The sequence below is a fragment of the Centruroides vittatus genome, unplaced genomic scaffold (assembly GCF_030686945.1).
Source record: "Centruroides vittatus isolate TY-2023 unplaced genomic scaffold, ASM3068694v2 contig_1416, whole genome shotgun sequence".
Lineage (NCBI taxonomy): Eukaryota > Metazoa > Arthropoda > Arachnida > Scorpiones > Buthidae > Centruroides > Centruroides vittatus.
The window spans coordinates 98,193-116,055 of NW_027120889.1; the positions used below are offsets into that span (position 1 = coordinate 98,193).

The following is a 17,863-nucleotide window of genomic DNA, read 5'->3' on the forward strand; positions in this document are numbered from 1 at the left end:
TGGGGATTATGTAAAGGGCAATACAGACGAAAAGGGAAACACCTGTCCGTACATTGGGAAAATTCTCAATTTTAATATTAGATATCAGAAATGATTAACATGCATAAAATTGTCATAAATTTGATCAAGGCCGAGAAAGCAAACTTTCCTGGTCATTAGTTTCTATAATAAGTTGTCTTATTCTTAGAAAAAAGAATGGAAGATAGAAGAAAGACCACAAGGAAAAAGAAGAATCAGGTGGTTTGATAATGTGTAAAAAAATTAATGATTATTACTTTTTTCAAATTGTTCAAGACCAGGTAAAAATAGATTTTCATGGCATGAAATACCGCAGTAATTCATATTCTGAGTGTACAAGACACGATTGTTTGTAATATTTACTCTAAAGTCTTTCAAATTTAAGGAACTTTATACAGAAATTAGCATCAAATATCAAGCTTTAATTTGTCGACGACACTCTAATGATCATTCAAATTCTTTTTGTGTATATATATATAAAGTACTCGATACGTTTTGAAATTATTAAAAACAACGAATAAAAAAACAATTTTGAGTAAATTTTGATTTAAATAATTTAAATTTTTATACAATTTAACAGTCAATCAGTCGTCATCGTCCCAATCAATCAAATTAAACTCTAAATCAGTCTCTCTTCCGTCGTATCCTCTTTCTTGTAACTCAGTTGAAGTATATAAGCACGTTTGGCATAATGGGCATAGATCCTGTACGTATAACCATTTCCAAAGACATACACCGTGATAATAATGATTACAAGATGTTATCCTCGCTTTCTTCATATCCTGGTAGCAAATAGCGCACACATCGTCATAATTTCTTAATTGATCTCTGGTGGCTTCGGCCAACATGGTGATCTTCTTCATGGCTGCTTTTCTTTTCATTATGATGTTCCAACCGGCTTTGGCTTGTAACCAAATGTTAAAGTATGCGTGAAAACATATCATACAAGCCCTGATCGTGCCTCCCGATTCGAACAGCAGCATCCAACCTCCATTAAAGAACAGAAAAATACTGAATAAGAATTCTATAGCGTTTCCTGCGGCTCTAATATAATAAACGTAAGTATCTAATTCCTCCCAAAGATCGGAACGATACGTATCTATCAGAGAGAGTAAGTAGAGCATTAATGTGATAATTGCTTTAACCACTACCTCCACGCTAAAAATTGTCACAGTCAGTAGCCACGTAGAAATTGAATAATGGCTCCATAAGTAGATGACAAACCATACCGGGAAGCATACAAGTAACGTACATACGCACAAGGCACGGATATGTTTCCCCACTGAAGCATTCTTGGTTGCACTTAAAGACAAGAGCACAGGATTAACCGTGCTGTGCACAAAATGTAGAAAGGCTGTAAACAACAGGCAGACGTTATAGTACAGCCTAATTAGTCTTTTTTCGGGTTGAAGCGTGGTTAATCCAGTTTGCAACGCGAGAATTAGAAAAAGTATGGCGGACACGATACCAACGTTGCGATCTTCGATGTCTTCTACGCGCAGCAACATTTGAATGACTTTACACAGACGGCAACAAAAATACGACACCACACTTGTCATACCCAGTACAGCTATGATCGTATCGCATCCATCGGTAACCAGCTGTTTCCAAAAATCGTATAATTCAATCCATTCTTCATTCTTCGAGTTATTCATGAAAACCAATATGTGCCCGACGAGTCGCGTGGTCCAGAAGATTCTCAACACTTTAGGTATACGTAATCGTAACCAGTGATATTCTATCAGATTATAAATCCCATAATGTCTGATAACCGTCCGCCATTTTAGGATGCAATCACATATTTTCTCGTACATGAATTTGCTGTTGTTTATGAACTCGAGTGCAACGTAACAACTCAAAACGGCGGCACACAGGAAAGAAAAGCAGCATAACAGTGTAGCTGGAACCGCTAAATAGTACATAATACTCGGGCCTAGGAAAGATATTCCTATTAAAATCCACGAAATATTTTTATCCAATTTTCTGCGTATCATACAAAACACGAACATCAAAACGCACTGCAAAACGAAATTGCTCACGGAATACTGCACAAAATAGTTATATTTAGTGTTCAACATGTTCAATCCTTCGATTTCGTACACGTAGCTAATATTCCTGACGTATGACCACAATACAAGTCCAAATGTAATCATCCACAAATAGACTAGGAGCAGTAGTTCTGCGCTGAAGAGTGATACACAAAAGGCTACCAGAAATACTGAAAAATAAATAAATAAATATTTTTAAAAATGTATACTCTTTTACACACACAAGTATTTAATAATTCTTTCCTCAGCCAAGGGAATGAGAGAAAGAAAAAGAGAGAGAGAGAGAGAGCAATCACCCGTGCAAGAAGTACAAGTTCAAGGACAAGAATAACTATTTCCTGTTTTACTTCTCAAAGTTCAGTAACATTTTTGAACTCGAATAAATTTAGTTCGTTGTCTTAAGTGTTCTAAGGTCTTCTTAGGATATTTTTCCTTATAACTTAATATTTTTCTGCTTGTCTGTCTGTCACGTTCTACATCTCAAGAAGTTATTTCAGAAAAAGGCGGCTACAGCCAATTTCTAAAAGGTGGGAGCTCGTATAGGATATACACATGTTTTTTTCTATACAAGCTCTCACGTGTTTGATACATACAAACATACACGCACGCACCGTATTTAGAACGTGAAATGTATCTTTTTGTTTCGATTTTTATCAATTTTTTAAACTGATAAGACACAGATTTTTTTATTTTATATTGTGGAATGTAAATTTTTATATTTCCCCTTAATTTAAACCGCCATTTAAAGGCTTTAAATATAATATTTTCTGCTGTATTGTTCAAGTTTCGTTATGTATAGCGTATAGTATTACCAACGCGTTGCGTCGATCAACTTTGCTATTTTACATGAAAAAAGAAAGAAAATTTTAAAATATTGTTAAAATTAATACTAAATAGCGCACGTCTTAAGATTTTTAAACATTTTTAACGAATTAAAAAGGAATATTTGAAGAACAACGGTTTCCGGCGCTGTACCCGACGCGACGTGGCGCGACTCTTCGCGCTACATCGACTCGCCATGAGTAAATAAATCGTTCAGAAATTGCATGCAATTAAAAAATATTATCCTACTTTGTCAACAATTTAGCAACACCATTTATTATCTTGCATTTAAATTACATATATATTAAAGCGATATTAATCATACAAATTTCCACTTTTGTGTTATTTACGAATTATAATTTTCAGATGAATGGTGACCCAATTTCCGGTCGATAAATACAGGTAAATAATATATATATATATATATATATATATATATATATATATTTTAAAATTCCATCACGTAATTTATAAATCGAAACACTAACTTAATACTAAAAAATGTATAATATGTGTACCAATTTAAAATCTTCTTAACAGGTTAAATTACATTTCGAACTATTGTCTTCCATCAGTTGGCTTTGATATTAAATCCACTTTCACATTAATTAATACATTGACTTTATTCAATCAATAACAATAATAATTATATTTGACAAAGAGGTATCGTTAGTCGAGTGTAATTATAGGATGTGTCAATGTATTGATTGAAGTCAATGTATTAATGTGAAAGTGGATTTAGTATCAAGGCCAACTGATGGAGGACAATAGTTCGAAGTGTAGTTATGCTGAAAAGGTTTACATTCTGGCAAATAAAAGAATAGTCAGGGGCGCAATTACATCGGAGCACTTGTCACTCTTTTTGTTTCGGTTGCCTTTTTCCTAATCCCCGAGGGGACACCGAACAACAGAAAATTCGTAAGTTCTATCTTATTCTTCAAGTATAAAAGAAGCTAATAGCGAGGTTGAGGCCGAAGTTTTAAACGCGAAAACGTGTACGTCGGACGTTCGGCGCCGCTTTCCTGTAAGCCTAGAAGTTTGACAATGGCGTTTGGAAAGTCAGTGGAATCACGCTCCACATTCCAAATGCCATTGTCAAACTTCTAGGCTTACAGGAAAGCGGCGCCGAACGTCCGATGTACACGTTTTCGCGTTTAAAACTTCGGCCTCAACCTCGCTAATGAACGATACTTGTCTATTGAACCATGTCGTTTTCAAGGCCGAGTGCAACCAGCGCCACCTTGCGGGAACGCTGATCCGACGTTGAATCAGTTTGACGCTCCTTGCATAACGTTCGATGGCCTCTTTTTATATCTTGGGCAAAGGGCAAAGGGCCCCCTTTCTCATAGTCTGCGGGCGCCGCCGCATGTAGTATAGTGTAAGGTCGCCGACCGGTAGTGATAGGGAACTTGAAAGCCCACTCCTCGGCACCAAAGTATGGTTGCCGTCCGTTAGGTGGGGATCGGTTAATCCCGCGTCAGGATGAACCTAAGGGAAGTTTGCGTGTGGGTGTGGCGGAGGAGCAAGTGTTTTACAAAAGAAAAAGCTGTTTATTCGGTAACATTTATGCCTACATCTATGTGACAGTTCAGATCCACTTCCTTATCGTCTTCGGGATGGCGAGGATTTCCTTTCCGTCGAAGCCCCGGGGCGGACGAGATGAGATCGCTGGGTGTTGGGGATGATCGGAAAGTCGCAGAGACGTCTTGGGCGATGATACAATTCACTATATAAAGCATACGGCGAGCTTAATCCAGAGGAGACTGTCCTTCGACCTTGAATTCCGATTTTTATAGTTTTTCTTCCACTGTCTGCATTTCGGATTGGTCCCTCGTTCCATTCCTCGCTTCCCGATTGATCTCCCCTTTTCTTTCCCGGGGAAAACCGAGACCAACTCGGGTTACGAGAAAAGTCCGATTCGAGGTGTCTATTTGATACTTTTTGTCGACTATGCTCGGAGATTGTTGATAAAACCATAACACTAGACTCATAATTTAGCCCGTTGTTTGTGATTTTTGTCGTCTTGGAACTTTAGATCAAGGGTTTTTTCCTCTCCCTCTCTTATATAATCTATCGTTATAATTTAAACACAAGAATTCTGTAATTTACGCGATTTCGGACCTCGTTTGGGTCCTCACAATAAGGAATTGTTTAGTTTAGAAGTCCTGAAGAATGGTGAGCCAGAGTTTACATACACTATTTAAATATAAAGAAAAAAATCCTAGAAAGACTACTGCAAACTACATAACTTAAAGGAAATTTACTTCTACAAGAAAACTAATCATTTCTAAAGTACTGTACACATGTGTACAGTAGTTTCCACTTTACCATTAGTAGAAATTTCTAAATTATGATTGCGTGAAATGTTTATAAGTTACATATTTTTATTGATGATTTTCGTCCAGGAACGGAAACGCGTAGAAAATCAATATGGCGCTGAGCTGATGACAAGTGATTTACCGAACAGTAAATGCTGTATAACTAAACTCTACTTCTTGCTTATGTATATAGAACACAACTATGATTTTCCTGTTTGCTGCTCCGTGGAAAGAATAATAATCGAGTGTTTTAACCTTTAAAATCTAGCTATTTTTTTATTTTGAGTCTTGAAAATCCTTTAAGGGTATTATGTTTTCTACGTAGAATGAAACAAGACATGAATATAAATAACGCAATGAAGACGATGTACTGTACATTCTATGGCGTAATAGGCTATAGAATTCTATAATAAATAGCTATAATATAAATGTTTAATCACCGAGAAAGAGCCCATTCTTTGCGAAGGGGCAATTATAAAGATGAATGAAGCGAGGATTGTGATCATTGATCCCAGAAGCTTTACGATAAAAGGCACTCCGAGAACTATGGAACCATATACCGTTTATATATTTATAAATAATGTATGCATCCCGTCTCAAAATTCAATTATTCCACTGTGTTTAATACCATTCTATCAAATATTTAACTTATTAACCAAACTCTCGACATAAATCTGTTGATTTGGTTAGAACAACGTATACATTATATACTGTACTGTGCTGTGCTGTGTTTTTACGTTTACGTTGAAGAACAGGTTAGAAATTATGTTTCAGTTAGAGCGAAAGTAAACAAAAACTCAGATTCGTACAGATAATAGCGGCCTTACTTTGGAACCCCGCTATCTTGACACATTAATAACTCGAAAATCCGGATAACTCGACATTTTGATTGGTCTAATGTATTATTCTATTAGACAAGACCTCAGTAATAGACAACCCGTAAACTCGACCTACGTACGACATATTTTTAAAAGAAAAAGCAAGTTTTTCTGAGAATCTGTACTCGTACTTGTGAACTTAATACAGTTACTTTTCCCTTTATCTCGTTTATCATCACACAAAAGCTGCTGTATATCGGTCCTTTTAATTTGGAAAAAACCTAGAGGCACTGTCTAGTTATAGTTCTGTCTGTAAGTACTGAAAGTTCATTGCGTACAATAGCTAGCTGTGTACAGCGTATTCTTAAAAAACTATATATATACTCGAAGATGGCCGTAAGCAGTCTGGCGTCGAGAAAGAATAATGGCATTCCACATACAACGGTAATGACATTTGTAAAGAATAAGGAGAAAATTATACAGAACCTATGAGAAAACGCAGACGATCTTGTGTGGGGGGGCACGATTTTGTTTCCTCTGTTTGAAGCTTAATAACTCCTGTGCTTTTTGTCGTAAATTTCTGAAATTTCGCAGGGAGGTTTGTGCATTAGGGAAATTGACGGTATTAAAATTTGGTGGTTAAAGGTTGAGGGGTGGGGAGATAAAGAAGGTCGCGTGTAGCTCCAGTAGGTCGGACATAATGACGATTTTACTCGTTATTAGCATTTACAATCTTTTATAAAACCCATCCCTACCCTCAAAATAAGGCTTTTTGACATTTTATAACAGTTAAAAAATATACGAAGTTATGTAATAAAATATGACAACAGATGGCACCACCAAAATTTTAAATTATGCCGGGAAAGTTAAGCAATTCGTTTTGATAAATTGCATTTGTCAATAAAATTTCTGCAGATGAATCAAATTTTCCTTTTACGTATTACAGTACAGTAATTTAGTGTATAAAAACGATCACCTTTATGGAAATTTTCATTGATTTCACCATTATTTTATGTACTATAGTGAGATACAAAGTCGAACAACATAAGAAACAGTACGATCAACCTGTAAAATTCAAAATTTCCCAAAACCTCGCCGATTCCACGTTTAGCTTTTTCCTTTCAAGTGTCGTTTTATGGAGTTTCCACGTGAAAATTAGTACACGCGGTTCTGTATGTTAGTATTAAAAAAGCAATAACTTCGAACCATTTCTTCGAACAGCAACTACATAATAATTTTTCTACTCAATGTTTTATGAAGGTAAATTTATTATTATTTGTTTTTAATCATAAAAAAACAGCTTATTCTTATTACCTGTAACATGAAAAAGAATTCAGCTGTAATTTCAAGTTTATACATATAATTTTCCTCGGAAAAATATTAAACGTTAGCTTATCATTCAAGGTAATCTCGTGCTTATATTATTCCAAAAAAAACAAGTGGTCCTTTACGATATTCAATAACAAACACGCGCTCTGAAGGTTTCCTTAAACAATTTCGAATATTTAATTTATATAAGACTGAATAATCTCGATAAAACAAAGTACTATTTTCGCGTAAATTGACGATTTCGACAGTACAAGTAATGCGTTCACATTAAGTGTGACGTTATCGGTTATATTATAAAAAAGAATGACGTAAAAAAAAATTATATAAAATATTATATACATATTTTAAAATAATTTTCTGCGTTTTAAACCTTGCAAATTATAGTTTTAACACGCAACTGTCATACACCAATTGCTCGTAAAAATACACGTGTAGCTGTGTATAGTAATAATTTAAGCCGATAAAATTAATTTTAAATTGAGTAAAATCTACAGAATTTCATAATTATGCTGTAATATTACATCTTAAACCTTCAGATACACGTTTAAAATATACAATAGTCGTGTATTCGGCTATACAAGTGTAGGCCTAATTAATGACTACTTTATTGGCAGTGTCCTACAGCTATACATAAAGGTATATACATAAATAGTCTTGTATGTGAATACACACAATATATAAAACTAGAATTTATAAACATCTTTCCTTTTTTTTTATGCTAATTTAAGAGTTTCTATTTTTAAATCTCGTTGAATAATTATATATATATATAAATTGATTTACTTTTATAGTGACACGAAAAACTTCTATATATATATATTAATAGTACGTTTACAGTCTAATATTAATTGACATATATGAAAACGTGAAGATAAATTGACCTATTTTGGTATTTTCCGGGTGGAAGACAATAAGAAGTACTCGAGAAATGAGTTACGTAAACATTAGAACATCGTGTAACGTATTTTAATCGCTTATAATTAATCGCTATATAATTCTATATTAATATTCTAATTTGGGTTGTAATCTATTTTATTTGATTCATTAGTAATAAGTAAACCTTTGTGTGTCTTGTTACACTAAAACAAGATAAAGGTTTTTTTCCCCTAAGTCTTAAATCTGTCTAAATAATAATATTTAAGAAAAAATAAATTGTTTTGCATTTTTTTAAATATATAAAATGCTTATTTATATCATTTTAAAATGCTAAATATAATAATAATAATTATTATTATTATTGTGTCACACTCATCAACTGTGACACGTGAATACAAAGTGTTATATTTTTAAACAATAGAACGTCGGAAAGGATGTTGACTTTTTACAAACCAGTTTAAATTATAATAAATTAAATATATAAAACATCAGTTTTAAAACTATAACAATTTAAATTTAGATTTTTAAACGATTCGAAAAATAAAAAGAATGAATAGGCCCTACGTATTCATAAATCGCCCTAGTTTATGTATTTATCGTCACTACTTTGATGACAAGCGAATCACTTAAATGCAATAAAAAAAAGAAATACAATAAAATTCCTCAAAAATTATTTGAAATTAAAATTCTTCCTGTTACGCTCATTTGTTATTATACGGTAGAGAGAACAATAGAATAATAATAATATTATTGTTTTGTTTTTTTTTTAATTTAACAAATAACGTCACAAAAAACTGGAATAAATGCCAAGTAATTATTCTTAATATATTCGTGTTACTTTATTAAATTTTAATATTGAATTACCAAGTGTTTGCACGTATGTATCATTAGTATAGTGAGCTGTGAATCTAGACTGCGCTCAAATTTATTTTAAAATTATCATTTATTGTATTCCTGTGTAAAAGTTCTAATTTGGGACTTGAAATTTGAACTATAAAATAACCCCCGAATATACAAAAGGTCTCAGAATGTCTATTCTTTACGTACAAAGCATAGAAAACAACCTTCCCTGTAGGCAAAGCATAAAAAGTAACCCCCGAATACATAAGAATACAAAACAACACCCAAAATATGGACTATTTTCATACACGGCATACACCCGTCAAAGTCAATAACCTTTGAAACCCTTAACCTTAAAGATGTGCAAAAACCATTAAATATATATATATCTATATTTTTTTTTAAAGTGCGTTTGTATGTCTATCAGTAAGTCGACACGTACTCGAATCATCTCTCTCTCTCTCTCTCTCCACTCGCAAACAGAAAAAAAGTATAAAAATATAACAAACAGAACCTTACCTTTAGCATATAAAATATACCACAAGAAGGACAGAGTATCCTTCTCGTCGTAATTTTCGTAACTCGTCACATGGTGGCAATTTCTATTAAGCACAGCATCCATAATAAACAAAGGTGGGATCCTCAGTACGATTTCCATAGAGAGCCAGATACGTGATTTAAGCTCCATGTTACTCTGCTTGGTCCTGTAACATTCAACGTTACGTCTTGCCTGAATTAATTTTCCTTGAGAATCGTAACCGATTTAACGCCATCTGTCGAATCCTTACTTCTCTTTTTCGTCTTTTGCTGCTGCAGTAGTATCATTTACTAGCCAGGAAGTAATACCTGAAAAACCGGATTCCATGCCCCTGGCATATTATTATTATACGACGTCTTGTCTTATTTAATGCAGTGAAGACTACTTTTATCAATCGAAAGCATGCTTTGTACTGTACATATGCCACGTGGGCAACAAGAGCCACGTGGAACTTTCCGGGGGTTTTTTTTTTTGGATATCGCTAACACCTAAATAGGAGTCAGTTTCCCATAGAAAACCTTCACGCGGGCATCCCCCTCTTGGCAGATTGCCCACTTTTCTTGTTTACTGTTTTATACTACTGTAATTTATGATAGACGTTGCTGTGTTGAGAGTTAATACGAAATAAAAATTACTTTTATCAATTTAAAACAAACATTTTTGAAGTGAATTTTGTACTTTATGACAAAATAAAGGCTCAGTCGTGTAAATACTTTTGCTTTCGACTTATAAGTTGGATTGTTTAGAGAAGTAACCCGATAGAAGGAATCGCAGCGTGTCTAATCACCCCTATACAGAGGAACTTTAATTTCTTATTCAGAAAAAAGTTATGGGGAAACCTATTGTCATTAAACAATACGAATTACATAACTGATACTCAGAAAAACATTAGGATTGACTTCATTATCAATTGTTGTTATTTTTACACGTGGTAGAAAAATACACAATTAATTTCTAATTTCTCTCCTTTGATGGTTAATGGTAGTATTAGCAAGGAAACTTACAATTCAAGGCTCGCTCTCGTGTTGATTTTTTTAAATTTATCTTACTAAATTAATATCTATTATTTTTATTATGACATTAGAACAATTGTTGTTTCATAAATTACACTCTTTAATTCAAAGAACAGTGCGTGTTTACTTATTTCGTACATTAATTTACAGAGAAAAATAAAGTTTTATTCTTACATAATTTTCATTAGAAAATACCATATAAAATTCTCCGTATTCGCTTATAAATAAATATCTAACGAAGTATATCCCTGCTTTTAATACAATTATTTAAAGTATTGTATCTAAAAAATAGTATTCTAATTTTTCACAGATTTAATGCTGTACGAACTGAGGATCCAGGTTCGAATCCGGGCAAAGAACTGCGGATTTTTTTTACCATCGGGCCTCTCCTCTCATTGTAGACCACGAGGAGCGTCCAGGAAATGCCAAAGGGATCTATGTATGTTTTCGGAGGGCCCCGCACACGCTTAAGGGAATATAATAACATATATGCAAACTAACAATATAAAACTTATCATCATCTTTTTATAAGTGTAGCTTAGTTTGAATGGTCTTCGACAGGAATATCAGCTTACTCGGGATTGAATAATGGAATTACCTTGTCAAAGTCCGGGGTTTGTGGGTTACTCACCACAGATTTATGCTGCATTTGTCCTTTTCCTTTAAGAAATCATTTGTTTTACATTATAAACTATGCTAACGAATTCACTTGAAGAAATAATTCACAACGACCTTAAATTTACCAGGAAAATTTTTAGAAAACAGACTTCCGTATAAGGTATGCTGAATTTATATTAATGTTAAGCATTCGTACAGATTCGAAAGTATATAAAATTTATTTATATAATCAGGAAAAAAACAAATTTTATATAACATTTCTTTTATTTAATTTAATAAAAATGGCTGCTTGCTATCTCAGACTGTTTAGAAAATGTCGAATTTTATGTAAAAAAAAAAAAACGCATGTGAGCAATAATAGGACCTGTATTCGGGTCTATCGTGGATTTGGCCAGACCGGGTGGAGGGATCCGAAATTTACACGCCAATTTATCAAAAAAATGTCGCGTAGCAAATGAAAAAAAGGCCTCGGTCAGTAAATTGCGTGCAAATTGAGCACTAAAATGGCGTCTAGTAGTCGAGATCCGCATTTGACTAATAGGATTTCACCTCAAACGTTATCTCATTTCTACTTATATAAAGCCTCTAGATGCGTCGGGCCCCGCCATTCACCATCCGTCCACCCCATTAAGGGAGCCTATCCGAACCTGCGATGAATACGGGATTAAGAGGCCTTCTTGGTGCCCACAGAGCGGAGAATGCATCAGTAAAAAATTAATGGATAAGTGGCTTATCGCAATCTGGATAACCTCTTAATGGAGGTTAAAGTTGCAAAAACTTACACAAGCATTATCGTTTAATCTGCATGCCATTTCACCCGTTATCGTCCTTGAATTATATCGTCCTATAAATCGTCCTTGAATATAATATACATAATTAATTATAATTATTATTATTCAAGAATGAAGAATTTGTCCTTGGAGTTAAAAATTATCCGTGTATTCTATAATATTCTATAGTAAAAGTTGTCGTTTAATATATTATGATGTTGCAATTGTCATGCTCAACTGATACTAGTGTAAGTGATATAAGTGATATGCTGGACTATAGTCAAGACGCGGCTATACAAATAAATGTAACATTAAGCTTCTGTGTTGTTGTGTGTGTCAACATCTAGGAACTTCCTAACAATGCGACGTGTTCAATATGCGGCTTTCTGTAGTGTCACGTATGTTTTTATTGAGGTTTAACGTTCCTAGACTGTCGTGTAGTGTATGTCGCATGACACCGATTTCACAAATTCCAAATGCATTTCGCTTACAACAAAGCCTCATCAGTGGACATAATGAACTGTAACAATTTCTGTTCCTTTTATGCTGGGTGATTTTTTCCCAGCGTGCATCTACAATCATTCCAGTATTCAGATTTATCACATTTGCATACGCTACAATACAAAAATGTTCTATTATTCTTCTTTTGAAACAATTTTTAACTTTATAATTATAATATTTTTACATTATTTCTATCTATTTTACAATTAATTTTATTACAGTGTAGGCACCACGGCGATTCTTATCTTTTTAACCTAATAGCAGCTTCGTGTTCTTTTACCCGTGTCTCCAACTTCTTGTTTCTCCTGTGTAGAGTTTCGGTCTTGGACAAGCACACGATAATTTGTAAACGACACCTGCAACTTCGAGTTGGTTTTTTAACATATTTCGGTCTTCGTTATTTATGACAGTAATTACATTCATCGTCCTGTTTGTTTTGCCAGTATACACGTAGAAAATTTCTTGAAAGCCGGTTTATATTTTTCAAATAAATTATTTATATAAGGAAACTTAAGATAAAAATCAAATAACAAATAATTTATAACATTATATCTATGATTTATATAATATTTATACCACTTACATAATGTATTCTTTGGGTAATCGTTTAATGGTTAATGTTACCTATGGTTCCAAAATGGTGGCTCGTCTCTGATTCCAGCAAATAGGAGAGAGGAAACAGTGGGGACGCACGTTTTAACCTAACTTTTCTAATAATTTAGTTGCTAATAATTATGGTAATGTATTAGAATAGGTTAGGTTAGGTTAGAACGTGCGTCTCCACTGTTCCCTGTCTTCTGATTGCTGGAATCGGAAACGAGCCGCCATCTTCGATACCTAGGGTAACATTAACCCGTTTAATAAATATTTTGTAGAGAGTTGACCTGTTTCTATTTTTCTATCTTCTTATAGCGTTGTTCTATTTAACATTTTCTTTAGTTCCATAATAAATACATTGTTCTTGGTTTCTGTAGGGCAATATGATTTGTAATTAATAGCTTTCTCTGTGTTACGTAATTTTTCGTACTTACGAAACAAAGTTTGAGTATCTTCGCTTTTTATAGTAGCATCTAAAAAAATTCATTTCTCGATTTCGTCCTTCCTCACTTGTAAACTTTAAATTTTTATCTAACTTATTTGCATGGTCTTCAATGTCTTGGGATGTAATTATTTGTGAGTCATATATAATCAGTATATCGTCTACGTAACGTGCATAATATTGAATACCTTGAACAGCCAATTTTGGTCCGACGACCGATCCCATAGCAATTCCATTTCTCTGTCGATAGTAGTCTGTAGATTTTAAAATAATTGTTTTTAAATACAAATTCTGTAAGATTTAATATGTGCTCCGGCATTCTGCATCTACTAATAGTTTCTTTAATCGTTTCTTAAGTAATAGATGGGTACATCGATTTAACATCAAGACTCATAATAGGATAATTTTGTTTAATTTTACCTTTTAATAATCCATTGTTTAATTCATCTGTATTCTGTATACCATAAACAGATTTATCTATTACACGTAAGTAGGTTTTTAAATAACATTCAAGATTAGATAAAATAGATTTCTTAAAGTCCACGAAAGGTCTGCGAGTGTTACCTGGTTTGTGAGTCATGAATCTTAAATTTAATAGCGAGGTTGAGGCCGAAGTTTTTAAACGCGAAAACGTGTACGTCGGACGTTCGGCGCCGCTTTCCTGTAAGCCTAGAAGTTTAACAATGGCGTTTGGAACGTCAGTGGAATTATGCTCGACATTCCAAACGCCATTTTCAAACGTCTAGGCTTACAGGAAAGCGGCGATGAACGTCCGACGTACACGTTTTCGCGTTGAAAACTTCGGCCTCAATCTCGCTAATTTTGTTTCTCTTACGTTATTAAAATCTAATATATTTTTTACCTATTGACTTGAAAATTCGTTCATATATTTCTTCATTAATTTGGTAAGAATATTTTGTACTTCTTTTAAAGGATCTAGTTATTGGTAATTAAAGTTTAGTATTTATTTCGTTATTTGTTTGTCTGCTAAAATAAATCGCTCGAAGTCGGATAAGAAAGAGTAGTTTTACTTGTTTTAATCAGGAAATAATTTTATTTTTTTTTAGAATTTACAAAAAATTTTAAGAATATTACCGATCCCGTTGTTTCTAAATTTTGTAAAATCTTTGTATTTTTTATCTATTATAAAATGGCAAAAAGCTTAATTTTGAGAGTATCGATGAGTTTTAAAAAAATTCAAATGTTAACAACGAATAACATCTTCAAGTCCGACCTCTCTCGAGATATGACATGACAATCCTTTATCTTCCCACCCCTTTAATATTAAGGAGCTATGATTCTATTTAATAATAATGAGCAGCATCGATGCTATTAAATTAATAAAGAGTATCAATGCTTCTTATATACGAGGTATCATGCCAAATTTCGATTAATGTTACCTTAGGTGCCAAGATGGCGGCGCTTTCGGTCGCCATATTGGATTAGTCGAGAGACTGCGCTTTACGCGATACTTTGATCGGAGATCACGTGACTCTTAAACCGTAATAAACTACCATAGGAAAATAAAAAAAAACTTACGTTACGCTTCTTTTTTCCGTTCGAAACTACATTTTTTCCCTGATCTTGTCAATTCTTCAGCTCTTGTTGCATGTCTTTTCCTCCTTGATCTTGTCGATTCGGCTACACTTGTAGACGTTTCTTCCTTGTTTTTGTATTCGAATTGGTTGTTGCCTTTTCTTTTTCTTCTCTGTTTTCTGTTTTTCCTTATTTTTAAAACTTGACACTGGTACAGTCGAACAGATTTTAGTGCCGTTTTGGTGTTTTTCCAGTCCCAGGATTTTTCATAGCCGATCGTTTTGCAAAAATTTGACATCTTTCTCCAGGTATTCTTTCTACATAATCAAACACATGTATGAGTCAGATTGCCAAATGCTACACTTTCCAGTTGCCGTACATTGCAGACAAAGATATTGCCAAACGAACGACAAAAGACCACCACGGCTAATGTAACCTATGTTAGCGAATATGGCGGCTCGTTTCAGAAACAATGGGGACGCTCGTACTAATCTAACCTATTCTAATAAATTATCGTAATTATTGCCAAACAAATTATTAGAATAGGTTAGGTTAGTGCAAGCGTCTCCTTTGTTTCTGAGACGAGTCGCCATGTTCGCTATCCATAAGTAACATTAACCCTACCTTTCAAGAAAAATTATAGGCATTATCATTAACCGGTATCCTAACCTAATTTCAAATAAGCATTTTCCATTAGCTGATAGAATTTACGTGTTGGTACAACCTAACCTAAATTCCATTGGAACGTAATTCTACAAAACACAGTGTCACAGTATTAGCAAAAAACTAAAAAAACAAGTTAAAATTTAACAACAAATTATGATGATATTTAAATCAAATTCTCAAAAAATATCGTTTAAGAAAAATACATTTACTTATTTCACTTTTTTGGAAAAATATCGTAAAAAAATCAAATATTCCACTACACATACAACGTAACCCTGTCAGTATTGTCTACCTACATGTTAATTTGCATATTTCCACGATAAACTACCATCTACAACGCCAAATCTAACAAATTTGCATATCCGTTCACCATCACATTTTACGTCACGTTCAACGTATTTTAAAATTTCGTCACACTATTAACAGATAGCGCCCTCTATCATCAGTACCACGCGTGACTCTGTTTCGAGATTACCGGAAGCGCCGCCATCTTGGCACCTAAGATAACATTAACCTAAATTTCTTTTCTTATAGACGCCAACATACATACAAGAAATATTTTCTTTTTTGACTTTTTTGAGTTTAGGTGGTTTCAAAACGTGAAGATTTACATATCGAGAATATTCTAGCTCGTTGCTTTTACACAACACAAATGCCACGGCCTTTGACTAAAAAGAAAATGGCGGACGTGTACTCAATTTTCTTCCGACATGACGTTGTTACAGCCGCTCCATATAGTATATTCTATCTCGTTGAGGCAAACGTAAATAAACATTCAAGCTATTATTTAAATTACAGTTTTAAAAAGCCTGGCTAATACGCCGAATACTTAAGAGTTTATTTTATTATCAGCAATGTGCTGCCCGACCGCGTATGTATCTAGCTGTAGATAAAACATTTAACTTACCGTTTCTTGTCAGTATGTTTAAACTCCAATCGAATGACTCGTAAAAAAATATTTAGTAGACGAGGCATTTGTTTCTGTTTTCTTCCATTGTTCAGATGCTGTATCGTATCTCACATTTCGGACTTGTTCGATATAATTTTCAATTACGCAGCTGACCAGCACACTCGCAGCCTACAGAGAAAATACTCTCAGGATATGCAAATTACGTAACAGAGCGAGACTAGTGCGCTTACTAAATAACTTTCACGTTTTTAAGCTCTATTTGGAATGGAACGCCTCTTTCAAAAATTACGTTCATTTTTTCCATTCTTTCTTCATTTCCATTGCAGATTACTTTCCAACGACATTATGCAAATAATGGCTTCTGTCAAGTCGAGTGAGATTGAGTACGAATTACAATCTGCTTAATTCACAAACAAACATATAATCCAACATTTATAACACAGTTATATTAATTTAAAATGCGAGAAATATCGAACACCAACAAAAGACAAACACGAATAATGCTCCATCGATGCCTCTAATAAACATAAATATATTTATATAATAAGTTATATTCATAATTCTGAATTGTTCGGATTTATAATACACTATATCCGGATAATTCAGATAAGTCCGAGTAAATTTTCTCAGTTATAAATAATGGAAATTGAATTAATCCGTTTCCAGACCCCTAAACAATACCTATTTCGATAAACTTAAACAGCAAATACACGTAATTTAAGATAAAAATAACACATCTAAATATACTAAATAATAAATTAAATAGTAAATACTGTTTAATAAAATGAAAATTGAATATATTAATCGCACACAGTCGACTTCGGCATCTTAAACATGGCCGCCTGATCCGCCACACGCGTATACAGACTTATTGGCGAAAATTCCTTTTTTACTTCAATCCTCTTAGGCTTCGTTGCTTCCACTCTCTTCTTCGATGCTATGGTTAATAGATGGGGTTATATATATTTTTAAATACATCAAAAATAAAGCGAAAAAAGCAGTGAAACTCAAATGCAGAAGCATCGTTCGAACTCAGGATCAAATTTCTCTCGAGTTTAATGTTCGAACTCTAGAACGTTAATAGTTAGAATCGTTCGAATTATGATTCTAACTTCGAACGTTATTACCTCTCTATGACATTAAAAAGAACTTTTTTCACATCTGTTATGAGTTCGGCCACAATGAGCAGCCTGGCGTGAAGGA

General features: G+C 33.7%; 1 protein-coding gene across 1 annotated transcript; it reads right to left on the minus strand.

Annotated features, from left to right (window-relative positions):
• Positions 1 to 419: 419 nt before the first annotated feature.
• LOC136968187 (protein TRC8 homolog) lies at positions 420 to 16,673 on the minus strand. Its single transcript, XM_067262157.1, has 3 exons — positions 16,658 to 16,673; positions 9,589 to 9,915; positions 420 to 2,236 (listed from the first exon to the last, which is right to left on the minus strand). The coding sequence occupies exons 2-3, from the start codon at positions 9,755 to 9,757 to the stop codon at positions 603 to 605; spliced, it is 1,803 nt and encodes a 600-aa protein (XP_067118258.1). The 5' UTR covers positions 9,758 to 9,915; positions 16,658 to 16,673; the 3' UTR covers positions 420 to 602.
• Positions 16,674 to 17,863: the final 1,190 nt, after the last annotated feature.